The 26908-nt window shown below is 42.9% G+C and overlaps 1 protein-coding gene across 2 annotated transcripts in view; it reads left to right on the top strand.

The window, feature by feature from the left end:
- Positions 1-209: 209 nt before the first annotated feature.
- wdtc1 (WD and tetratricopeptide repeats 1) overlaps positions 210-26908 on the top strand; it is a 40779-nt gene continuing 14080 nt past the window's right edge. Inside the window, exons 1-13 of one of the 2 annotated variants that reach the window (XM_033045105.1) lie at positions 259-360; positions 8399-8476; positions 13363-13551; positions 13781-13864; positions 14618-14664; positions 15717-15828; positions 18313-18500; positions 19264-19446; positions 21598-21692; positions 22539-22654; positions 23698-23770; positions 26155-26251; positions 26641-26814. In XM_033045105.1, the coding sequence (XP_032900996.1) occupies positions 13504-13551; positions 13781-13864; positions 14618-14664; positions 15717-15828; positions 18313-18500; positions 19264-19446; positions 21598-21692; positions 22539-22654; positions 23698-23770; positions 26155-26251; positions 26641-26814 (1217 nt within the window). In that variant the 5' untranslated portion in view covers positions 259-360; positions 8399-8476; positions 13363-13503. Of the gene's footprint in view, positions 361-8398; positions 8477-13362; positions 13552-13780; positions 13865-14617; positions 14665-15716; positions 15829-18312; positions 18501-19263; positions 19447-21597; positions 21693-22538; positions 22655-23697; positions 23771-26154; positions 26252-26640; positions 26815-26908 lie in introns of both variants that reach the window. The other variant, XM_033045104.1, reaches the window with a different exon arrangement.

Here is a 26908-nt window from a genome sequence, read left to right as displayed (position 1 = left end):
TCCAGTCCTTGGATCCTGCCCTGCATCACTTGGCATCCAACTCAGTGGCTCCAGCCCCGGTTTCCATGGTTTCCACGCACAAAACTACATTTCCCAAGATGCCGCTGTCCCCGCCCACATTTACGTAAACACCCCCTAAAGGTCCTGATTGGTCAGAGGCTGACGATTGGGACGGATTGCGGCTGTCATTGGGTAACGTGCTGTCAATCAGACAGGAGCGCCGGAGATGACGAGAGGTGGGCGGGGCGAGTAAGCGTAGTGACGCAATTTGTGTGCGCGGCGAGCGGCCCAGCGGAGCCGAGACCGGGGACCCACCTCAGCTAGTTGACGGTGGACTTAGCGGCTACATGGAGGCGACAGGTAAGCGGCCACCCTCAGCTGCGAGCGGATATCTACGGCCGGCCTGTGACAGACCTGTAGGCAGCAGGCCGCCGCGGGACACCCGATCCCCGAGACATTGTCCGCAGGGAGAGCCGTGGGCCCAGGGGAGGCGGCCGGGGACGCCAGCACGGGAGTCGACTCACCCGGCACGTCCGACACTCTCGCCCCGCTCCCCCGCCAGCCGTTGTCACCCCACCCCCGGGCCATCAACAACGGCAATCGTGGTGTAGTAAACACCCACTATTGCCATAACATACTCGCCGGATATGATTGCCATCTCGGCCCTCTCTTTCTGCCCGTGTCATCGCTTTTTTACTCTCCTCTGCCGGTGTCACGACCCCAACGGCACCCGCTGTTGATTTTCTACTGGATTTTCTCCAAAGTTCCCATTCCACCAATTTCACTGATCCCTTCTCTGTCCTTTGGTACAACAACCACCCTCTTTAAGCACCAACCCTAACCCAACCCCACCCCCACCCTCTCGACCTTTCTGTCCATTCTTACATCGACCCACTTCTGATGTCAACGACTCTGGTCTTCACAGTGTCACTGACCTACGTATTATAGTCAGTCTCTCCTCCTTATTAACAGCACCTGTCCCTCTTCCCTAATACACACGCATCTTTGTTGCCACACTTTACCAACTTGAGTGTTTGTTGTATTATTGTTTATCCGTGCCAACTACCGTTTTGCCATCTATCATGGGGAAACGCAGGTTATAAAGGTCAGAAAGTGAAGCAACACCCTACTTTGTACTTCTGAGAATAAGGGCACGGGGTAGTACAAGGTCAACTGGAATGCTGGATACAATCTAAAGAGGAGAGTGAGTGTATTTGAGTGTATTTTTTGCTAATTTTTCTGGAAATGGGCCACTTGCCATATCTACTGGCCTTTGAAAAGGTGATGATCCCACTGGTGAACATACCCTCACAATGCTAATGGGAAGTAAGTTTCAGAGACAAAGAACGAACAGCAAAATGTTTCCAAGTGAGGTGCAACTTAGAGGGAAACTTACAGATGATGTTGTTCTTATGTGCCTGTTGCTCCTTTTCTTCCTATTGATCGGCTTGTGGGTTTGGGAGGAGCCTTCAGAGTAGCCTAGATGGGTAATTATAGTGCAATACATGGTACAATCTGCAGTCACAGCACAAAGCAGTTGAGAGAATGAATGAATATTTATCGTGTAGGCTGGAGTAATAATAATAATAATAATGGATGGGATTTATATAGCGCCTTTCTAGAATACTCAAGCAGCCTGTGTCGACCAGAATGGTGTTGAGCTGCTGGCATGCTGGAGCAGCATTCATCCAGTCAAGTTGAGACTAGACCATCACATTTCTAACTGGTGTCATGTAAATGGTGGAAAAGTTTTGGAGTGTCAGGAAAAGAGTGCTATCCGTCGACCTGCTTTTGAAGCCATAGTATTTATGTGGTTGATCCAGTTTAGTTTCTGTCCAGCGGTAACATTCCTCACCCCTGCTTCCAAATCACAAGATATTGATGGAGTGAGACTCTGATGCCATTGAATGTCATGGGTTAGCTTGGTGGTAATATTCTCCTTCATCGGAGAAGGTCAATGGCACCTGTCAGTCAATTCCCCATGATCATTCTGCATGCAAGCATGAACTATTCATTTAAATAAAATGGAATATTTCCTCTTCTGACCTTATTGTTAGGAAATGAGCTAGCCGGTGAAGCAGCTGAGTATGGTAGACCGCATGTCAATGTGCTGAAGAACTCCTAGAGAGTGGGTCAGGCTGACTGTTAGAAATTAATTTAGAGGGAAATTAAAGGAAAACGAAAAGCAACAGACTTTGCAGGTTTGCTTCAAGAGACTTTATTGCATGATATCATGGAGAGATGGCGGCAGTAAACTGCCCACCAGTTCTCTGACTTCACAGCAGAATTAGCCAACAGTTAAATGTGCCGTAAACAACTTTTGTTTTTTGTTAGATACAACTATACAAAAATATTCTATCTACTACATGGGTACCAATTATTTCATTAGTCATAACATACTTTTTGTTTATGTCAATCTTATTCAATAACAGATGGTTATTACAAGTCGAACACAATACAAGGGCATCTTGACATTATTTTATCTCACCTTTTAGGTGGAGCGCGCCACCATCCCCTCTCTGAGCCAATCATAAGCCCCCCATTAACAGTAACATTTCTATGCTACTAGCAGTAGGGGGCGTGGGTGGTCTACTGTAACACACTGCTGAGAGAAACAAGCTTCCTTATCTCCTTCTACTATTTCATGTTTAAATTTAACATCCACCATTCAACACATTCCGAGACATCTAATAATACCTTGCCGATTCCCACGAACCTCCTCTACACCTGGTCAACGAGAGATGCCAATTGTCACATCCAAACACCCTTTCGTTGTTCAATTCCAATCAAAATTAAGTGAGGAAGGATATTAATATTTTTTTCCACAGTTTCCTCCTTGTTGATCTTTGTGATCAACACTTATATTAGGACACAAGGATTATAATATTTTCTCTCGTTAATCAGTTGCAAAAATGGATGCATACATGTCCGAGTATAATTTTGGTTGGAACCCCTCAAGCTCGTAAAGAGTCATGGGCACAAACCCAACAATCTAATCAGATAAGGAAGCTTGTTTTTCTTACAGCTGCGAGTTCACTGTGTTCTGTGTGAAAGTTGTTAGTTGAATTTCATATTCCAATTTCTACCGTCATCCTGTTTCTTGTAACTATCTAGATGCCTCTCTACACCCTCATATCCTCTGTGATCCCATATAATGTTAATATATTCATAAGTATTTAATACTACAAAGATAGTTAAAAAAGAATATGTCTACATTTTGACACTTTTTTATCACTACAAAATGTTATAGTTCTTTTGTTTCCTTCTCCTCGAGGGTTCCGTCTGAGTGATGCAGTTTACATCTGGTGGCATGTATCCAATGGGGTTTTACTTTTACTGCTCTTCATGTTGTTCGTAGCACCAAACATGGTCCTTTCCACCTATTAGAGAAATAATCTTTATTCATTGCTCGCACATAAACCTGATCTCCTGGTTTAAACGGGTGCATATTTAATTTTACCGGAGGGACCTGTGCCTGCTTAACTTTTTCATAGATGTTACCAACTTTCACACATGGCATGAGCATGTCTTAAGGATTTTTCATCATTCCATATCAGGGCTATCTTCTCAGGAGCCATCGGAGGTCGGGTTCCTGTTGTCATAGGTCGCCCCATCAATATTTCGTGAGGTGTTAGGCCCGTGTTTCTATTTTTCTGATTTCCCAGGGCATACATCACTATGGGCACTACGTCTGATCTCAACAATCTATTTTGCTGGCATACTTTGGCCAAAGTAGCGTTTATCTCACCATTTACTCTTTCTACCATCCATGAGGACTGTGGTTGATATGGTATGTGTAATTTAAACTAGAACCCAAGAGCATTCAACAAGTTCTGAACTAATTTACTAGTGAAATGAGTTCCTCTGTCACTGTTTATTCCCATGGGTATCCCCCAATCTAGGTATTATTTATTTCATTAAAATATTGACTACCGTCCTTGCATCATCCCTCCTTGTGGAGTGTGCTTCCACCCATCTGGAGAACATATCAACTATGACCAGAATGTATTTAAAACCCTTTGCTGCGGGCATATGTACAAAATCAATTTGCAAATTCTCAAAAGGCATTTCAGGTTGTGGTAGGTGATCAAATGTTGCAGGCGTCTTCCCTCTATTATTTTGTTGACACACCAGACATGTTCTTGCAACTTTATCAATTATAACTGATATACTTGGTGCATACTATTGCTGGGATAGTGGGTGTGCCATTCCCCCCTTTTCCCATGTGAGCCTGTCCATGGGCTAGGCGAGACAGTGACAAAAATAAGCTCCTTGGGCAAACTACCCGACCATCAGGGAGGACTCAGACAATGGGATCTTGATAACACCCTGCTTTGCTCTGGGAATTCTTTTCCCGGAGCGATGCTAGGCTTTGGGCATCCTGTAACTGGGCTACTTCAATACTAACCGGGAACTGTCTTTGTACTGCAGACTTAATTTTAGCCGCTCATAATTGCGGGGTTTGCCTGAGGCCAATCTGGTTGGCTATATAATCAGCTGATCTGTTTCCCTTTGATACATCATTGTCCGATGATGTATGAGCCTCACATTTAATAACTGCAATTTGCTGTGGCAATTGGATAGCATCCAATAAGTTTAAAACCAGTTTATCATGCTTAATATCCTGTTGATGTGATGAATCCTCTATTTTTCCATAACTGCCCAAAGTCATGTACAACCCTAACTACATAGCATTGGGTGTAGATCTTTTGCCAATATGCAGGCATTAGTCATGGCATACAGCTCAGCTGCCTGAGCAGACGTTCCGGATGGTAAAGCGTAAGCCTCCAGCACTTGGTGTGGTGTGACCACTGCATAGCCTGCTAATAACCTGTCATTGCTAGGTCGGTGTGAAGGGCCAACGGTAAATAGGACCAGGTCAATAGACAGTAGGTGCAGGAGTAGGCCATTCAGCCCTTCTAGCCAGCATCACCATTCACTGTGATCATGGCTGATCATCCACGATCAGTACCCCGTTCCTGCCTTCTCCCCATATCCCTTGACTCCACTATCTTTAAGAGCTCTATCTAACTCTCTCTTGAATGCATCCTAGGAATTGGCCTCCACTGCCTTCTGAGGCAGAGAATTCCACAGATTCACAACTCTCTGGGTGGAAAAGTTTTCCCTCATCTCCATTCTAAATGGCCTACCCCTTATTCTTAAACTGTGGCCCCTGGTTCTGGACTCCCCCAACATCGGGAACATGTTTCCTGCCTCTAGCGTGTCCAAATCCTTAACAATCTTTTGTATGTTTCAATCAGATCCCTTCTCATCCTTCTAAATTCTAGTGTATACAAGCCCAGTCGCTCCATTCTTTCAACAAATGACAGTCCCGCCATCCCGGGATTCAACCTCGTGAACCTACGCTGCACTCCCTCATTAGCAAGAATGTCCTTCCTCAAATTTGGAGACCAAAACTGCACACAATACTCCAGGTGTGGTCTCTCTAGGATCCTGTACAACTTCAGGAGGATCTCTTTGCTCTTATACTCAACTCCTCTTGTTATGAAGGCCAACATGCCATGAGCTTTCTTAACTGCATGCTGTACCTGCATGCTTACTTTTAGTGACTGGTGAACAAGGACACCCAGATCTCGTTGGACTTCCCCTTTTCCTAACTTGACACCATTCAGATAAGAATCTGCCTTCCTGTTCTTGCCACCAAAGTGGATAACCTCACATTTATCCACATTAAACTGCATCTGCCATACACCTGCCCACTCACCCAAGCTGTCCAAGTCACCCTGCATCCTCACAGCATCCTCCTCACAGTTCACACTGCCACCCAGCTTTATGTCATCTGCAAATTTGCTAATGTTACTTTTAATCCCTTCTAAATCATTGATGTGTATTGTCCCAGCACCGAGCCTTGCTATACCCCACTAGTCACTGCCTGCCATTCTGAAAGGGACCCGTTAATCCCTACTCTTTGTTTCCTGTCTACCAACCAATTTTCTATCCATGTCAGTACCCTACCCCCTTAGTACCATGTGTTCTAATTTTGCCCATTAATCTCCTATGTGGGACCTTATCAAAGGCTTTCTGAAAATCAGGTACAGTACATCCACTGGCTCTCTCTCTTATTAATTTTCCTAGTTACATCCTCAAAAAATTCCAGAAGATTAGTCGAGCATGATTTTCCCTTCTTAAATCCATGCTGACTCGGACCGATCCTGTTACTGCTATCCAAATGTGCCGCTATTTCATCTTTTATAATTGACCAGCATCTTCCCCACCACTGGTCAAGCTAAGTGGTCTATAATTCCCTGTTTTCTCTCTCCCTCCTTTCTTAAAAAGGTCAGGATTATCAATAAGATGATTCTGTAAATCCAGCTGGGGAGTGGCAGTGGCTTCTAGAAGCAATAGTCAATCATGGTCACATTCTTCTTCTGGCAGTGGTACAAAGGTAGCGGGATTTATAGCAGTTGATCGCTGATAAGTATAGCTCGAATGTGATAAAAGGATAACTTCATATCCTGTTCTTCTAGCGGCTGTGAAATGCTGTGTAGCTGCTGAGTTCAATAATAATATCACAGCATGAGGAACAGTCACTATACGTGGGTGATCAAGAACGATGGGGATTGATTTTTCTATCATTGTAGCCGTTGCCCCTACAGCTCGCAAGCAGGCTGGCATGTCATTTACTACAGCTGGTTAAGCCACGGAATAATAGGGTACCGGTCTTTTTCTCCCTCCATGCCCTTGAACCAGGACCCCAGTCGCAAACCCCTTTAATTAATTTACATAAAATTGAAAGGACTTTTTATAGTTTGGCAATCCCAGCGCCGGAGCAGTAACCATAACGTTCGTTAGATCTCTAAATGCCTGGTCACTTTCTGCAGTCCATTCTACTCTGGAGGGCTCTGTCGATACTGTTTTAAACATGGCAAGGCACTTCAACTACCCCTCCCATTCCAAATCTAATCTTTCTGTCCTGGGCCTCCTCCATGGCCAGAGTGAGTCCCACCGCAAATTGGAGGAGCAGCACCTCATATTTTGTTTGGGTATTTTACACCCCAGCGTTATGAACATTGACCTCCAATTTCAGGTAGTCCTTGCTTTCCTCCTTCCCCTCCCCTTCCCAGCTCTCCCACAGCCTACCATCTCCGCCTCTTCCTTTCTTATTCCCGCCCCCCCACCCCCACCCCCACATCAGTCTGAAGAAGGGTCTCGACCCGAAACATCACATATTCCTTCGCTTCAAAGATGCTGCCTCCCCCGCTGAGTTTCTCCAGCATTTTTGTCTACTCTTTTTTAAAGTCACTTTATGTTCAGGGCTGATCACACTCACCCGACATGATTCTTATGCTTTGCCCATAGTTCAGAGGCCAGAGCCATTGATAATCTTGGCAGATCCTCAGTAGGTGGCTGTTGCATTTCAAAAACAGCGTCCTATTCCTTTCTGACCCATGTGATCTCTTCCATGTGCCATTAAAAAAAGTCAATCTGGACCTCTCCTTTTGCCATTGGCAACTTTAAAACATGAATTGGCTGTTTGTCCTCCAGCCTTTTTATCATCTCTCCTATTTCCTTCGCTGCTGCTGGAGGTCTAGTAGCTATGATCAAGTGTGATTCACCGGCAACCCCAATAGTATTAATATTTGACTGACTTATGGGGATGTCCACGGAGGGGGGGCACAGATGACATGGTGGCCAATTTATATGCTTGAGCCTGTCGGGGCATCAAACAATTTACTGAAGTTTGAACAGTCAGAAGCCCATTTTCAGTTTGGGGCACTCCGGCATATTCCTCCCACTTACTCTTAAATCGGGCTATAAAATCTGGGATCGTCTCGTCTTTGTGTTGCAAACATCGCACCACCCATTATAGCCTCCTTTCCTCTGTGGGCCAACCAGTGAGTGAGGGACTCATTTCCCGGAGCCTGCTGATCAACATATTGCTGCCACTTACTTTGGTATTTCATTAGTCATAACATACTTTTTGTTTATGTCAATCTTATTCAATAACAGATGGTTTATACAAGTCGAACACAATACAAGGGCATCTTGACATTTTTCTATCTCACCTTTCAGGCGGACTGTGCCACCATCCCCTCTCTGAGCCACTCATAAGCCCCCCATTTAGAGTAACATTTCTATGCTACTAGCGGTAGGAGGCGCGGGTGGTCTACTGCGAGGAACAAGCTTCCTTATCCCCGTCTACTATTTCATGTTTACATTTACCATCCACCCTTCAACACATTCCCAGACAAGAGGTAATATGTCTAATCTTACTTTGCCGATTCCCACGAACCTCTTCTACACCTGGTCAACGAGAGATGCCAATTGTCACATCCAAACACCCTTTTGTTATCTTGTTCAATTCAAATCAAAATTAAGTGAGGAAGGATATTAATATTTTCTTCCACACTGACACTTACTTGTATGCGGAATTCAGTGCTTGATCTATATTTGGACCAAGGTTGTGATGAGGTCTGAAGGCAAACTGTTCAATGCTACAGTGACTAGGCTATTGGTGAGTAACACTATCAACTACTTTCACTACGTTGGTAATGTTTGTGCTAGTTGTATTTGGCATACTTTTTCTGATAAAGACATGGCATGTCAATTTTCCACATTGGCGGTTCGATACAAGTGTAAGTATATAGGACCGGTCCAACAACGGTGGTGTCGGTGGTCAATTTAAAGATGGTGTTGGAACTGTGTCTGGGTACACAGTCATTGGTATAGATTTCAGAGAGCATGGGGCTGAGTACACAGTCCTGGGGTGCTCTTGTGTATCAGTCCTGAGGTGCTCCTGTGCATGCTATGTTGCCTTGTCACATAGCATTTGCTTTGCCGCATACTTTTAGTTGTTTCTTAATGTATTGTATGGATGAAGTGAATCAGCGAGATTGGATGAACAGCAGAACGAGGGGTATACCAGGTGATGGGGATTGTGTGGGTAGAAGATGGATGCATCTAAGAGGGGGAACGGGGTATAAATGAGTGAATTCATGGATGCTGTTGTTTTTGCTTGGGTCAACAGCAAATAAAAATGCAAGTAAAATATCCTGTCTGGAGATCAACAGGAACTTGGAACTAAATTAGAAAAACACCACCTCAAGCTTCAGAGTCTCTGAGTTATTATGAAATACATCTTTTTAACTTTTATACAGGTTGAGACAAGAGTGGCTCAGAAATCCGTGTTCATTGTGCTTTCTGAAACAATGTGTCCAAGAATCATCAAGGGGACAGACAGACCATGTTAAATTTTGACTGCCTTAAGATTTTTTTATATGCACAATTGTATATAAGCAACCAAAGTGTTATTGCAGTTAATGCGGTGTGTGATACACGTAACTGGTTCAAACATTCTAGATTCTAAGTTGGATTCGCATCGGAGATTATCCATGGAAAATCAGTTAATAGTAAGATGTTGATGAATGGTGGAAAGTGCTCAAAAAGGGATTGGGGGGGGGGGGTGGATTCAACAACGTGGGTGCATATCTGTGGGCGCATAATGGGAAAGTGTGTGTAGGAAAGATCACGTTTAAACTAACAGGGCAGGGGGATGGGACCCAATGCAAGAAGATAGAGGGTCATAAGAGGAGAACAGAAGCAAAAGGTAGAAGGGAGATATGAAAAACTAACCTGAAAGCTTTGTGCCTTAATGCGAGGAGCATTCGAAATAAGGTGGATGAATTGATTGCGCAGTTAGTAGTTAAGGGATATGATATAGTTGGAATTATGGAGACATGGCTCCAGGGTGACCAAGGCTGGGAGCTAAACATGCAGGGATATTTGATATTCAGGAAGGATAGACAGAAAGGAAGAGGAGGTGGGGTGGCATTGCTGGTTAAAGAGGAGATTAATGCAATAGCAAGGAGAGATGTTAACTTGGATGCTGTAGAATTGGTATGGGTAGAACTGCGAAATAGCCAAGGGCAGAAAACGCTTGTTGGTGTATACAAACAGCAGTAGGGAGGTTGGGGATAGCATCAAGCAGGAAATTAGGGATGCGTGTAGCAAAGGTACAGCAGTTACCAAGGGTGACCCAAAGAAATTCAAGAAAAGTAAAAAAGAATATTGTTACATTTCGGGAAAAATCTTGAATTTCTTTGGGTTGAAAATGTGGTCATGCCAAAGTGTATTTTAAAAAAGTCAAGACAGGGAAACCGATAAATTGTTCTTCAAAATTTCAAAAAAAGTAGCAAAATCTGGATATCTGTGAAAAATGAAAATAAAAACAGGTCAGGCAGTATCTGTGGAGAGAGAAATAGAATTAATATTTCCGACTGATGACCTTTTTCCAAAACTGGAAAAACAAGAACGACAGCGTGTTTTAAATTGCAGAGTCGGGAGGAGAAGAGAGTTTGGAGACCTAGATTGTCCAGGTGTTACAAATGCTGTTGAACCTGTAAAGGACTGGGTAATAAATATTTGTAAATCACATCTGAACCTCAGAGGAGACATGGGGAAGAGGTGGGCATGTGATGTTATGTCAGTTATGATCTTGCAGAATGAGGAAACCTGCTCAAGGAGCTAAATACCTTTTTGTGCTTCCCCTAAATTAATTTAGTTTAGTTTTAACAGCCTCTTGCACCCTCCGACTCCAAGCCGACCATTGATTACCCTTGCATTAGTTCTATATTACCCCCCCCTGTCGCATCCTACACACTCGGGGAAATTTATAGAAGTAAATTGACCTATTTGCACGTCTTTGGAATGTGGAAGAAAACCCACGTGGTCACAGGGAGAACAGAAACTCCACAGAGACAGCACACGTAGTCAGGATAAAACCCGGGACTCTGGCGCTGTGAGGCAGCAGCTCTACCGTTGCACCACTGTGCTGCCCTTTTGTTCTCATTGCTGTTTCTGCAACTCTACTTTCCCGTCCAGCACTTTTTTTCTCTTTTACTATCTACTATTTACAAAAATTGCAGCAGGATCTTGATGGGTGGGGCAGGTGGGCTGTGGTTGATGGAATTTAATACAGAGAATTGTGAGATGTTGCATTTTGGGAAGTCTAACGTGGGCAGGATCTACACAGAGAATGGTAGGACTCTGGGGAGTTTTGTAGAGCAGAGGGATCTAGGATTGCAGGTACATAGTTCATTGAAAGTGGTGTCACAGTTAGATCGGGTGGTCAAAACGGCTTCCGGCACATTGGCCTTCGTCAGTCAGATTATTGAAGTCTAAAGAAGGGTTTCCACCCAAAACATCTTTTCTCCAAAAATGCTGCCTGTCCCGCTGAGTTACTCCAGCATTTTGTGTCTACCTATTGAGTATAAAAGTTGGGAGATCATGATGCACTTATATAAGACGTTGGTGAGACCACATTTAGAGTATTATGTTCAGTTTTGGTCACCATCTTCTATGATAGATGTTGTCAAGCTGGAAAGGATGCAGAGAAGATTTACGGGAATGTTGCCAGGACACGAGGCCCTGAGCTCTCGGGAAAGATTGAGCAGGCCAGGGCTGGAAGGGCATTGGAGAGCAGGAGGATGAGGGGTTATCTTATGGAGGTGTACAAAATCATGAGAGGAATAAATCAGGTAGACGCACTGAGTCTTTTTCCCAGTTTAGGGGAATCGAGAACCGGAGGACATAGGTTTAAGGTGACCAGAGGAAAGATTTCATTCGAACGTGAGGGGTAACTTTTTTACAGAAAGGGTGGTGGGTGATTGGAATGGGCTGCCGGAGGAGGTAGTTGAGGCAGGTACTATTGCAATGGTTAAGAAACATTTTGACAGATACATGGATAGATTCGACAAGGTCCCACATAAGAGATTAGTATACAAACTTAAAGCACACGGCATTGGGGGTTCAGTATTGATGTGGATAGAGAACTGGCTGGCAAACAGGAAGCAAAGAGTAGGAGTAAACGGGTCCTTTTCACAATGGCAGGCAGTGACTAGTGGGGTACCGCAAGGCTCAGTGCTGGGACCCCAGCTATTTACAATATATATTAATGATCTGGATGAGGGAATTGAAGGCAATATCTCCAAGTTTGCGGATGACACTAAGCTGGGGGGCAGTGTTAGCTGTGAGGAGGATGCTAGGAGACTGCAAGGTGACTTGGATAGGCTGGGTGAGTGGGCAAATGTTTGGCAGATGCAGTATAATGTGGATAAATGTGAGGTTATCCATTTTGGTGGCAAAAACAGGAAAGCAGACTATTATCTAAATGGTGGCCGACTAGGAAAAGGGGAGATGCAGCGAGACCTGGGTGTCATGGTACACCAGTCATTGAAAGTGGGCATGCAGGTGCAGCAGGCAGTGAAGAAAGCGAATGGTATGTTAGCTTTCATAGCAAAAGGATTTGAGTATAGGAGCAGGGAGGTTCTACTGCAGTTGTACAGGGTCTTGGTGAGACCACACCTGGAGTATTGCGTACAGTTTTGGTCTCCAAATCTGAGGAAGGACATTATTGCCATAGAGGGAGTGCAGAGAAGGTTCACCAGACTGATTCCTGGGATGTCAGGACTGTCTTATGAAGAAAGACTGGATAGACTTGGTTTATACTCTCTAGAATTTAGGAGATTGAGAGGGGATCTTATAGAAACTTGCAAAATTCTTAAGGGGTTGGACAGGCTAGATGCAGGAAGATTGCTCCCGATGTTGGGGAAGTCCAGGACAAGGGGTCACAGCTTAAGGATAAGAGGGAAATCCTTTAAAACCGAGATGAGAAGAACTTTTTTCACACAGAGAGTGGTGAATCTCTGGAACTCTCTGCCACAGAGGGTAGTCGAAGCCAGTTCATTGGCTATATTTAAGAGGGAGTTAGATGTGGCCCTTGTGGCTAAGGGGATCAGAGGGTATGGAGAGAAGGCAGGTACAGGATACTGAGTTGGATGATCAGCCATGATCATATTGAATGGCGGTGCAGGCTCGAAGGGCCGAATGGCCTACTCCTGCACCTAATTTCTATGTTTCTATGTTTCTATAGGATAGGTTTAAAGGGATTTACTTTGGAGGGAGCTACTTTGACTTTGATATGGGCCAAACACAGGCAGATGGGACTAGTGTCGATGGGGCATGTTGGTTAACGTGGACAATTTGGGCTAAAGGGCCTGTTTCCACGCTCTATGCCTCGATCTCCAAACCACCAATGTCTGTCTGACCTCTCGCCACCCTCCCAGTCACCCTGACAACTCCTTCCCACCATGTGCAGAGGTTCTCCCCTCTGCCCCACACTCCAATTCCAGATGCCTTCTCTAGTCACCCCTCTGCTTCCAGGTCATCCATCCACCAGCTCTCTTTTTGGCCCTTGTCACCCTTTGAGCCCATTTTTGCTGCTGTTTGGTAGAAGATTTTATTGTGATCACTTTTGAACAATATTTTGGTGAAGGACACGATACAATCGAAGCGTTTTAGCAAACATGGATGTGTTATTTTGGTTCTCTGCTGTTTTTTCAGATTCCAATGTTCCGTGTTGTTCCTTGCTGGGATTAAATGCAGGCTGTTTCTTTATTTCTGCTCTCTATGAAGCCTGGTGGTGAGCTACAGTACGGTGACAATTGACAGATTGTTCATCTGTGAAGTTCCACCCGAGAAACAATGGAGCTGTTTAATGTAACCAGGGACATCACCCAACGGCAGATAAAGGTACAAAATCTATTGATGTCTTTTCCAATTCAGGTGCTGGCAAATAAAAGCTCTCCATAGGGGTGCTAGAAGCCTGGATGGATTGGTCGGCTGCATGCTGCTGGGTGCTGCATGGGTTGGGTTGAGATGACCTGGTTGAGGGAGGATGCCATTTGGGTGTGAGAGGGTGGTGATAAACTCCAGCCTGACCACCTCTCAGTCTTGTGTATTCTACCTTTTTTCTCTCTAGGAGCGGAACACTCTGCAGTTTGAGCGTCGATACCATGTCATTGATCCGTTCATCAAGCGATTGGGCCTGGAGTGTGAGCTTGAGGTGAGACAACTTGAGCCTCTGTATCGTAAGCCCTTAAAGACACCTTAATCAATAATTACTGCGTGCCACCTAAATACCCCTGAACTGTGAGTGATTTGGCCTTGGACGATGTTGCTTATGGCAACTCTACCAGGAGCCAGCCAGTTAATTAATTTCCTGCTGTTTCCTCGGAGAAGTGTATGTTTTTCAATTCACTTTTGAATGTTCGTACTGAATCTATGAATCCTTTTCTACCTTCAATTTAGTCCGCACATTTCTGGCCGTAATTTGCAGCTTCAAAATAAAATAATATCATCCCTCCGATTCATTTGCCAGACCCCTTAAATAGAAACATAGAAACATAGAAAATAGGTGCAGGAGTAGAGGCCATTCGGCCCTTAGAGCCTGCACCGCCATTCAATATGATCATGGCTGATCATCCAACTCAGTATCCTGTACCTGCCTTCTCTCCATACCCCCTGATCCCTTTAGCCACAAGGGCCACATCTAACTCCCTCTTAAATATAGCCAATGAACTGGCCTCAACCACCTTCTGTGACAGAGAGTTCCAGAGATTCACCACTCTCTAGTTTCTACTCATAGAAATGATTTCTCAAAGTATTCTCCTGAAGGTCCATATAATTTTTAAGCGCATGGAAGGGAACGTCGCCAGCAGTATTCTGCCAGTAAGTGTCGTAAATAACTGGTTTTGTGAGGTTGTTGCATTGTGGCACCTGTTTCATATTTAAACTACTCTCACATTTTGTCTCACAGGGTCACTCTGGCTGCGTGAACTGTCTGGAATGGAATGAAAAGGGCGAGTAAGTGATGCTGCACATTTCATTACTCTTCCTTGGACACCGCCAAACCACATCACTTCTTCCTCTTTCCCCCCCCCCCCCCGCCCCCCAAATCCCCATTCGCGGCATATCCTCGTCATTATCATATTAGAAACATAGAAATTAGGTGCAGGAGTAGGCCATTCGGCCCTTCGAGCCTGCACCGCCATTCAATATGATCATGGCTGATCATCCAACTCAGTATCCCGTACCTGCCTTCTCTCCATACCCTCTGATCCCCTTAGCCACAAGGGCCATCTAACTCCCTCTTAAATATAGCCAATGAACTGGCCTCGACTACCCTCTGTGGCAGAGAGTTCCAGAGATTCACCACTCTCTGTGTGAAAAAAGTTCTTCTCATCTCGGTTTTAAATGATTTCCCCCTTATCCTTAAGGTGTGACCCCTTGTCCTGGACTTCCCCAACATCGGGAGCAATCTTCCTGCATCTAGCCTGTCCAACCCCTTAAGAATTTTATATTGGCCTTGCAACATATCTTTTTCACACAACTTTATTGCTATTCATCTTCCACACATTCCTACACAAGTGTTTCCTCCCTCCATCCAGTCTTGGTGATTCTCATCCAATATTCATTGTCCAGTGCCCCAATCACGTGCATCTTCCTCCAGAAAAGTACATTTCTCCCTGCTTTCCTCTGTACATCACTGGACCTGGTGTTGCTGCGTCCAGACTCGGAAACAGCTTCTTCCCTGCTGGCATCAGACTTCGGAAAGATCCTTCCATAAACCAGGGTGCAGTCCTGATCTTTCAGCCTACCTCATTGCGCAAATTGGACATTTTCCTTCAGAACTATTACACCACAATGCTGAAAAACTTTTTTTTGCACTTTGGTATTTTTCCTCTTCACTCTACCTGTTGTCTATGCCTTGATTGTATTCATGTATAGTATTATCTGATTTGATTTGATAGCACACCGGCTACCAACAGCTTTTCACTGTACCTCGGTATACGTGACAATAACCCATCAATACTGGATTACGGCTGCTTACACAGTTTTGTTGTCTTCACTTACAGTTTGCTGGCCTCTGGATCAGATGATCAGCACATCATTCTGTGGGATCCTTTTAGCTGCAAGAAACTGCTGACTATGCATACTGGGCACACTGCTAATATATTCACAGTGAAGGTATCCTCTCCTCTGGCTTGTTGAAATATTAAATGTGGTTTTCAGATTTGGCTGTAAATGGGTGTAGCTATTGAATTTCTGCTTTATATAGATTTATCCTAGAGGTACAATCCAAGTATCGAAACGTTAGTGAAAATTTATATTAGATTGATATTTGATCTAGTGAGTATGCTGCATCTCTTTCCACGTCAGGCTGGGCATCCTGCATTATGAAGGCAGCGGCACAATTACTTTTACATATTTGCGTCCAAGAGATTTTATTCAGAGGTGTTCAAGTTCATTCAACTTAAAGTGTGGTTAGAAATAGTGCTTCTACAAGTGTAACTTTGAAGATATTGCCCCATGTTGTGGCTAGAACACTAAGTGAATGGATTGAAGGGTTTCGGCCCGAAACATTGCCTATTTCCTTTGCTCCATAGATGCTGCTGCACCCGCTGAGATTCTCCAGCATTTTTGTGTACCTTCGATTTTCCAGCATCTGCAGTTCCTTCTTAAACAGATTAAATTCCATTCTGTAAAAGCTTGATTTACTGTTCTTGTTTATGATCTGCACCGATTTAGCACTCTTGCTATCTCAGATGAGAGAGGTCAAATGCTCTCCAGTGCTGTATGATTCTGTGATCTTCATTTGTTACTGCTAAATGATATAGGGAGGAGGCCAGTGCCTAAATAGGAAACATTACTTTGTGAAAGAAATAGCTCTCTTACTTTAAAATGCTTTCTTTGGAGAAAGATCCAGGATTGCAACCCTTTGTTCCTGAATTTATTTAGCCACCCTCCCTTCGATCCACTGTGGATAGCTGTGGATGTCTCTCAGTAAACCTCTTCACTTCTCTGTCCTTCGGCCTGGATTTCAAGAGAGAGAAGAGTCAAGAGAGTTTTATTGTCATGTGTCCCAGATAGGACAATGACATTCTTGCTTGCTGCAGCAGAACAAAATATGTAATCATAATACAGAACAGGAGATAAAAGTTCAGTGTATCTATATACCATAGACCATATATATACATAATAAATAAACAGATAAAGTGCAATAGTAATAGACTGTTATTGTTCAGAGCTTGTTTAATGTTGTATTTAATAACCTGATGGCTGTGGGGAAGAAGCTGTTCCTGAACCTGGATGTTCCAGATTTCAAGCTCCTGTACCTTCTTTCCAATGGCAACGGAAAGATGAGTGTGTGGCCAGGATGGTGTAGGTCTTTGATGATGTTGGCAGCCTTTTTGAGACAGCGACTGCGATAGATCCCTTCGATGATGGGGAGGTCAGAGCCGATGATGGACTGGGCAGTGGTCACAACTTTCTGCATTTTTTTCCACTCCTGGACGTTTAAGTTGCCGAACCAAGCCACGATGCAGCCAGTCAGCATGCTCTCTACTGTGCACCTGTAGACGTTCGAGAGAGTCCTCCTTGACATACCGACTCTCCATAATCTTCTCAGGAAGTACAGGCGCTGATGTGCCTTCTTTATAATTGCATCAGTGTTCTGGCACCAGGAAAGATCTTCGGAAATATGCATGCCCAGGAATTTAAAGTTTTTTACCCTTTCCACCATCGTTGATATAAACAGGTTTGTGGGTCCCTATTCTACCCCTTCCAAAGTCCACAATCAGTTCCTTTGTTTTGCTGGTGTTGAGAGCCAGGTTGTTGTGCTGGCACCATTTGGTCAATCGGTCGATCTCACTTCTATACTCGTGACTCATCACCATCAGTGATTCGTCCCACAACAGTGGTGTCGTCGGCGAACTTGATGATGGAGTTCGCACTATGTCCGGCCACACAGTCATGATATTGATTGTACCTTCCAGTATGTACCGATCTACACGGTGTCCACTTTTTGCTTCCGTTTCAATGAAGCAGCTGGTATATTTTTGTACAGAAGTAGCATGGGTGAGATCTGTAGGGACAGAATAAAACTTCACCTACACAGTCTTCTCAAAGGCTCCCAACATGAATACATATTAGGACAAGATTAGAGTAAAACCTGAGCGGTCTCTGCACAGACTCATCAAATAATCTCTGGGGTTTTGAAATGCAGTTGCTATTTTGTAGATCCATAATGGCAATTGAAAGAAATAAGGCTCTGCAACTAATGAAGTGTATAATTAGATAATTATGTCGAGTAACATTAGCGGAGAGGGGAACGTTGTGCAAATTGCGAGTTGGTTTGAGTGGTCCAGATTGTAACTGTCACAAACTCTCATTAAATGTATGTCCTGCATACTGTAACTACAAGCAAAGTTAATGACAAAGATTGGTATTCATGTAATTCTGGGTTGACGTTCTATTTTTGGTATTGCGAAGTATTGGCAGTGGTCACATTGTGAGCAGCTGGTGAGGATGGTTTGATCATTTTGTGCTTGTCTGGAAAGTAATTAGTCAGATTTCAAGGTCTTTTGGCCAGGATAATTATCTATGTTGAATGCACTGAATATCTCTTAATGGGTGAGTTGTTTGCTATATTTGTTACTTTTTGTGTTCCAGTTCCTTCCTCACTCGAATGATCGCACACTGATTACCGGGGCTGCTGATTCCAAGGTGCATGTCCACGACTTGAATGTTAAGGAAACTATTCATATGTTTGGCGAGCACACCAATCGTGTGAAGCGAATTGCAGCAGCTCCCATGTGGCCCAACACGTTCTGGAGTGCAGCAGAAGACGGAACAGTGAGGTATTTGTTGGAGCATTGGCTCATGCCTCGTTCAGGTTGCATCTTGTACAGTCATAGAGCAATACAACACAGAAACAGGCCCTGCAGCCACCCATTTACATCCCACGGGGTCTGTGGGACCCACAGGAGTCCCAATCGTGATCCCAATTGCTCTGATCCTACAATTATCCCCATCATAGTTGTGACTGACAGGCCATTTGGTGCATTGTTTATGCTGCTTTTGTCTCCACTTACAGCTGTTATCTTTATAATTCACCACACGTGCAGTTTTAAGAAAGTGTGTTTTGGCTTCATTATGCCTTTGCAGTGATTAGTTTCCATGTCTTCCCGATCACCACTTGACAGATATTTTCATCACACAATCGAAAATCAGAATGTTTTCAGTTGGAGATATGCCAGTTCCACACCATGTAGGCCCCTTTCAATCCTGAAGCAGCTTTCATTCCGTGCCTACAACAGGAATATCCCAAGACTTCCACTCAAACGTAATTAGAACAAGCCCAGAACCTCGAAAGAGATAACAAAATAGTCGGACATCTTAAGGGAAGGGTTAGAAACGGCATTGAAGGCAATTTGAAGCATGAACAGATGAATGCATGCCAAGCAATAAAAGAGCTATTGATAAGAGAGTACAATTCTAGGCACAAGTGTAAAATCCAGAAATCTTTGCATGGGAAGGATGAAGCTATGACCTGATAGACCTGATAGTATACAAGCTACCTTTGCGTCACATTAATATGCAGTTAATGTATTTCTACTGTAGACAGTATGATCTAAGGGAGAGCAGCAAGCGCTCACAGATATTGGTGGATCTCACGGAATACTGCGGACAACATGTGGAGGCCAAGTGCCTGGCCATTAATCCTCAAAACAACAACTATCTGGCTGTCGGGGCAAGTGGGCCCTTTGTGCGTCTCTATGACGTTCGCATGATTCACAATCACAGGTAAATACAATGAAGTAGCTGGGATAATGAGATTAATATTTGATTCAACTGCTTAAATATTGTACATTTTGAGATCCTGCCTGAGGTGGAACCCATTCTTCGCAGCTGGTACGACTGTTTTTTGCCACTGTCCTAACATCACTCTTGGAGGTGATGAAAATTTGGGTTGCGCAAGAGCTGCCTGTGAATGTCCATCTTTTACAGAACATAAAAGATTCAGTGGCATGTTTCATTTAGGGTTAATCCTGTAAAATAATAAGTTATTCTGAAATTAAATGAGTTAGTTATGTAAACATACTCCATTCTCCTCAAGGAATCACCAGATTGCCTTGGTGCTCTTTTCACAGGTATATTGTCTCCGCTCCCCAGTTCTTCGGCCTTGCCTTGGACGGTCTGTCATTAATTTGAAGGCAGAACCTGTTTCTTGTACCTGCGTGGCTAGATTTTGGTTTTGGAGCATAAGCTGCCTTTTTGCTTCGTTACAGAGACAATACTGGAGCAGAGAATCACGTTTAAGCCGAATGTTGTCCTCACTGAGAGCTGTGCAATATAGATTTTTTACTGAATTCAGAATAATCTCATTCGGGTTCAGTAATGTTTAAGCAAGATTATTATTTGCCCAAAATGGATCAAGAAGTACTTAATAACACCAAGGCTATATACATGTCACCAGCTCAATTTTCAACAGAAAGGTTGGCAGTTCTGAATAATACATTTCATTTTTGTTTTAGCTTTGCACAGTTTTAGTGAAATGTCTTGAAACTCCAATCTCGCTTATCTTAGTTTCTTATGACTTCTATATGACTCCAACAAAATCCCACTCTTTTTATGTCATGCTTTGGGGATTAGTAAACTATCATGTCTGTTCTTAATGACAACCTTTTTCTCCTGCGGGCATGAACATTGAATTCTCCCAATTTTGTTAGACCTTGCTGTCTCCTCCCATCCCTCAGCCCTCGGGCTCCTCCTCCTCCTCCTCCTCCTTTTTCCTTTCTTCTCCCCGCCCCCCACCCCCCATCAGTCTGAAGAAGGGTTTTGGCCCGAAACGTTGCCTATTTCCTTCGCTTCTTAAACACTTTCCTTTCAGTTGGTCAATTCCTAAAAGACACATTTTCAAGATGAATTCCTGCTAACTCAATCAATGCTTCTGGAAATCCCTTTACCCCGGTATGTGCATTCTTAGGAATATAACGTCCTACTCATCTAGCATGCCAGATAGTGAACCTGTAATAAACAAGCTAGAATGTGTTCCTACTAGGCACTTGTTGCAACTGTTGTCTCCTTAAAAAACCTGTTTCTGTTCTAATGCAATAGTCCTTTGACTTTAATAATTCATTGTTGGTTGATGGTCCCATTAATTACATTCAGTAGAATAGATAAGTAACAAATGGGTCTCCAGAGTAAGTATTAATACTGATATGTAATCCTTTTTATTCAGCTAAAGCAGGCCATAGTCTTTATTTATTTACTAATTTCCTTTTTTATTTTGTAGAATTCTTTGCCATCTGTACAATCATTAAAAGAACCCCAAACTAGGGCCCTTTTATGTTGAGTAAAAAGCAAGCATTTAACAAAGTAAACGCTGAGAGTTTATTATACCTGTGTGTATGTGTGCGTGTATATGTTTTTGGCTAGGCTTTTTGAGCAGCATAGTCAACCACTACAAGGGATTGCACGGATCAGCATAATGCGGGGACTATGTAGAAGCACAGCTGTAATTTCTACATGATGAAACCAAAATGTATAAATGGCCTTTAATAAAATCTGACAATGTGCACTTTAACCACATGCAATTTTTTTTCTATTACAAATCTCAAATTGTGGAGTACAGAAGCAAATAAATAAATTATGGGTCTTTGTCCCAAACATTATGGAGGGCACTGTAGGTAGAGGAACTTTGCATGTCAGGCAACATTTGTGGAGGCAGAGAGGTGATGAATGTTTTCAGTCGAGACCCTGCATCAGCGACAGGATTAGAAGAGTGAATGGGATAACAATGCTTTGCCTTGCATTGTGTTAAACATCCGATGTTGTTGAGACCGCACTCCACCAGGCCAGAGGAAAGTATTCTTCTGCTTTCCCTGCCTTGTTCCGTCTGCCCCTCTCTCTCTCCAACTGGTGTGTGCAATTTTTTCTTGTTTCTGTTTATAGAAAAGCAGTAAAACCGAGCTCAGCGCCTGGAGTGCAAACATTCTGTGACAGGTACAAATCTGTGCCAGATGGAGCTGTTCAGTATTATGTAGCAGGTACGCACCATGCAATTTCCTTTTCCATGTTTCCAAGATTTTGATTTGACTGATCTAAAAGATACATTAATATCTGATTATTTTCTGGTAAACATTAATATCTGATTATCTGAAATACATTAATATATATATATATTAAAATCTAATATCTGACCCATCAACACCTGATGGGTCCTAGAGATATTTATTCGGAAATATCAACCTCAAGATGAAACTAAGGCAGATGGCAGGGGGAATGCTGACCTTTTGTTAGTCAGGTGAAGAGTAGCATATTGAAAAACTGTGTTTGCTTTGTAACAATAGTTTGATCCACTTGCACCTTTCTGCATTGGTGATGCATAGATTTCTTCAAGTTTAGTGTGAATCAGCATACCCTAACCGGACAGTCATTGTTAATCACAGTATCTAACCCTGTTGGAAAAGGTGACTTTCACCTATTCTGTCACGTTTTTAGAGTCCACTTCATAAAACTGGGATCCTTTTTCTAGTTCCATCTTTGGAATGTGTGTGATATGTTCCGAATACCACATATTACGGTATCTTTTGTGTAAACCATTCCACTGTGTTTTTAAAGAACAAATGAATGGGGGGGAAAGGCTTGAGAACAGCTTTTGGTGCCTGCAAATTCAGTAATGGCCCCCTTTTTTGGTTATCGCAGATGGCTGACTAATTGTTCATGTTCATTTCTGATCAAAATCCAGTAGATCATGCTTGAATCAAGAATGAAGCTATGTGAAATCAATAGCTTCCGATCACTGAAACTTTCGACTTGCTGACTGTAGAATGATTTGCTAAACTATGCTTTTATTATGTATCCTCTGGCTAGTTCTCCCTCTTCTCCCTCAGGTCACCTGCCGGTAAAACAACCGGATTATAATAATCGACTTCGAGTGCTCGTGGCCACGTATGTGGCCTTCAATCCTGATGGAACTGAGCTCCTGGTCAACATGGGAGGAGAGCAGGTAGGAGGCTTTCAAGAGAGAGTTACATAGATCTCTTAAAGATAGAGGCGTGAAGGGATATGGGGAGAAGGCAGGAACGGGGTGATCAGCCATGATCACAGTGAATGGCGGTCTCGAAGGGCCGAATGGCCTACTCCTGCACTTATTGACAGAGTGTAATGTCTCCCTATGTCGAAAGGCATCCCAGCAAGTGGTGGATCAATATTTAAGCCATTTGCATTGCAGCCCACCCAATACAAGATGGCTGGAGGGGTGAGGAAGACAATGAGCAGGGAACTGGAATAGAATAGAATATTATTCTTTCACCTCCAGCCAGATCCAAGCTGTGATAATGATGAGGTGGGTAACAGAATTTCACGGTTTATATTAGCATGGTGACCTGGAGATGTGTTGATGAATATTTTGTGTCTCTGAAAGGCACTAACTAAAAGGCAAACCCACGGCAAATCAGTGTATCTGACACGCTGGGACTGTTTGCATCTTGGGCCAAAATTTACACATATAGTTGATGAGTTGTAAATTGTAATTAAGCAGAATTTTGAAATGGCAATGTGGCAACATTTGCTGCAGGTTTATGTGACAACTCAGTACTGACCAGTAGCAGAGATCAGTGGAAGAAAACACATTCTCAGATCCCATCTTCCTTGTTGCATCATCTTCACAGGTGTGGTCCAGCTAGTAATTATAATCCCTATCGTCTTGCAGTAAAATATTTAGCTTGGGGCACACTCAAAGTTTAGCACAAGTTAATTCTTGCTGAAGGTGGATCCTTAATTGGATTGGCTTTACATTATGCAATTATGCCTTTTTCTGTTAATCCGTTTTCCTTTTTTATTCCCCCGTCTAGTTTTAGAAGAACTACAGTAAAGCCAAAACATTCCACCCATGATTCTGCTCTTCACTTGCCAAGTTGCCTGTGAAGTTTTGTTGCAATATACGATAATTTAATTAATTTTTGTGTGAGAATCTTCAAAACTGGTTAGGTTTTAGAACCAAAATGCAAAGATATCTACGGCAAGTAAATTAATTTATTTTATTTGCAGGTTTATTTGTTTGATCTAACGAATAAGCAAAAGCCCTACACATTCTTGCTGCCCAAGAAGTGCCACTCCAATGGTAAGTTACCCCCGATGTGTGATGTCTGTGGTAGGTGCAGGGATGGTGTGTCCTTTGCACCAGAGCAAGGGGTGGCTTCCATTCCTGCAAAGTCTGAGACTCTGAGCGTGATGGTTCCTGAGATTTTCTCAGTGGCTAGTTCCGATGCAAAAACGGTTTGTGTGGATGGTGCCAAAGGATTATGATAGGATTGTGGCAGATGACTCCTTTTATTTGCCTTCCCAGTTTGCAAGAAACTGTGTGCCATACTTTTTTGTCACTGTAGCCTGGATCAGACTTTGCAAGTGGATTGTAAATGTTACTATTAAGGGCACATGGCAACAATATTGCAGGAAATTTGGGAATTTGATGCATTATATCTGTCCTAACGTGCATCATAGCTTTTGTGCGCTGGCTTTGTCTAGGCTGTGAATATAACGGCATTGACATTCAGCTAGCCAATTATTCTACCTTGGTGTTAATAATAATAATAATAATAATAATAAATTTTATTTATGGGCGCCTTTCAAGAGTCTCAAGGACACCTGTTGTTAGGACACTGTCTAACTTGGTGTTAGACAGTGGCACAGCAGTAGAGTTGCTGTCGTACAGCGCCAGATACTAGGGTGTTGATCCTGACTAAGGGTACTGCCTATACGGAGTTTGAACGCTCCCCCTTTGACTGTGGATTTTCCCCAGTTGAACATTCCTGATTTCATCCCACATTCCAAAGGTGTGCAGATTTGTAGTTTGATTGGTTTCTGTAAATTGTCCCTGGAGTGTAGGATGGAACTAGTGTACGGGTGATATTTGGTCAACGTGGACCAAAGGGCCTGTATCCACGTTGTATCTCAAATTAAACTAAAAATACAGCTTCTTTTATCTAGGTAACCAATGAGTATCCATTATACTTCTTACTTATCCCTTGTTGGTATAATAGATGATTCTTCTCGTAGATGGTGCCAGGTTTGAACATATAACATGTGAAAAATACATGGTTGGAGACAGCACGGAAACCATTGGCAGTATACTACCAGCAGTTGCCTTTTAGTTGTTTACTATATTCTGCCAGGGCAATGGTAAGGTGCCTGAAGTAATGATCCTGTGTACCTTTAACCTGAAATTATGAGAATACCAGGAGTAGCTAGACATTGTTAGTCTAACTGAACAATGTAAAATGTATTTTTAAGAATGCAAGATGGATATTAACATAATCGTGAAAACTGGAATGTGAGTCTAGCAGTAGTGGATATGAACAGTGATGAAGTATTGGATGAAGACACTTGTTTAAAACAATTTTTTCCCTTGAGTACTGGATTTGTGGAACAGATTTCTGGAACAAGTGTTTAATATCACTATTAACTCACTTGTTCTGGACAAATAAATAGCTTTTAAGGAGGAACTACAGATGCTGGAAACTCGAAGGTACACAAAAATGCTGGAGAAACTCAGCGGGTGCAGCAGCATCTGGATGCTGCTGCACCCGCTGAGTTTCTCCAGCATTTTTGTGTACCAAATAAATAGCTTTCATTTGAAAACCACATTGCAAGGTGTAGATTTCCAAAGTTATAGGGCTTTGCAAGCAAATAATAATGCTGAATGGTGAGGGTTTGATAACTTGCATTCCTTGCAATATTGAAGTTGTATTTTAACTTGTCAACGGAGGAGCTGATTTTATATTCAAAAGAGGATTGTAGACCCATTTCAGCTCCCATTTGGGGGGAAATTACATACTTACTAACCTTATGATTCTTTACCTGTTGCTCTTTTTGTATTCAGTTTCTGCTTATCTTTCATTTTGCATTTGCCATATGACTTTTTAATCTGGTATGTTGATACATCACTCATCTGTATCCTGGGCTGCCCAGTGGCAGTGAGTGTATGTGTTCTCTGGTGTAAGAATGCCTTACCATCCCACAAGGATTTTTTGTTTTCTCTCTCTATCAAGTAGCAAGTGTCATGTTGCATTACAGTGTTACAAGATATGCCAGACTTCCTCTTCCTGAACTCGTCCATGAAAAGCAAAATACTGCTGGTGCTGGAAATCTGGAAATTAAATGAACGTGAAGCTGCTCAATAACCCTAAAATCTACCACTTAGGAACTCAATTGTACAGATTTTCAGCATTAAAAAATAAGACTGAGAGAAAAAGAGAAAAAATGCACCAAAAAAGGAATAAAGCATCTTGGATGATAAATGACAAATGGTGGATTATTTGAGATTTGAGGGGGGAAAGGAGGAGGCATCTGACTGGCAAGAAAGGATGGGAGAAATAGAAACATGGAAACATTGTATAGTCGGACAGTGGTTAGCTTGGCAGAAATATCTCAAGTTCGCAGCCACAATTTTATATATTTACAGTTGTTCCAAAATTACAATTCTGCCCTCCCTCTCTCACCCTGTAGATTTACAGAATGGAAAATCAATGGCTAATGGAGTTACAAATGGAATCCACCTTCACAGTAATGGCTTCAGGCTATCAGAGGCATGGCCACAAAGTAGGTAAGAAATCATTCACCTTGAATGGTAAGGATTGCATTGAATTTACAGTACTGGGATCTACCAAGAATAAAGTTCCATGACCATCCTGTGACAGTTTTATATTAATTAAAATTAATTTATTGAATATCGTTTTATTGGTACATCTAGTGTGCCTCTAAAGCTTCAGTAAATAAGAATATCATTGTTCTTATTCAGATCCGGTGTATATGATAAATACGCTTGACTCTACTGCATGTGTTTCAACCTTGGCCAGTCTCTCTGTAGTATGATGCAGAGCCCAGAACTGAGCAAAATTTGTGGATTTTAAAAGTAATAAATGGAGATTTTGTCTTTTATTGTAGAAGTTTAGTGCACTCTCTTGTTCTGCACATTGACTTTTCTCTTTGCAGTGTTCCCTCTGAATTGTCACCACATTTAGAGAAGCTCAAACAACAAGCAAACGATGCCTTCTCTCTGCAACAATGGACACAGGCTATTCAGCTTTATAGCAAGGCCATTCAGCAAGCTGCCCGAAACCCCATGCTTTATGGTAACAGAGCCGCAGCCTTCATGAAGCGCAAATGGTATGGAACGTTCCTGCTCCACCACTGGAGCTGTCTAAGTATCTAGCGAACTGTAAGCTGTATTAAATAGATATGCCATTTTGTTTTGCCTCTG

Source organism: Amblyraja radiata, chromosome 27, assembly GCF_010909765.2.
Source record: "Amblyraja radiata isolate CabotCenter1 chromosome 27, sAmbRad1.1.pri, whole genome shotgun sequence".
NCBI classification, from domain to species: domain Eukaryota; kingdom Metazoa; phylum Chordata; class Chondrichthyes; order Rajiformes; family Rajidae; genus Amblyraja; species Amblyraja radiata.
This window is presented reverse-complemented; position numbering and strand designations above follow the sequence as displayed.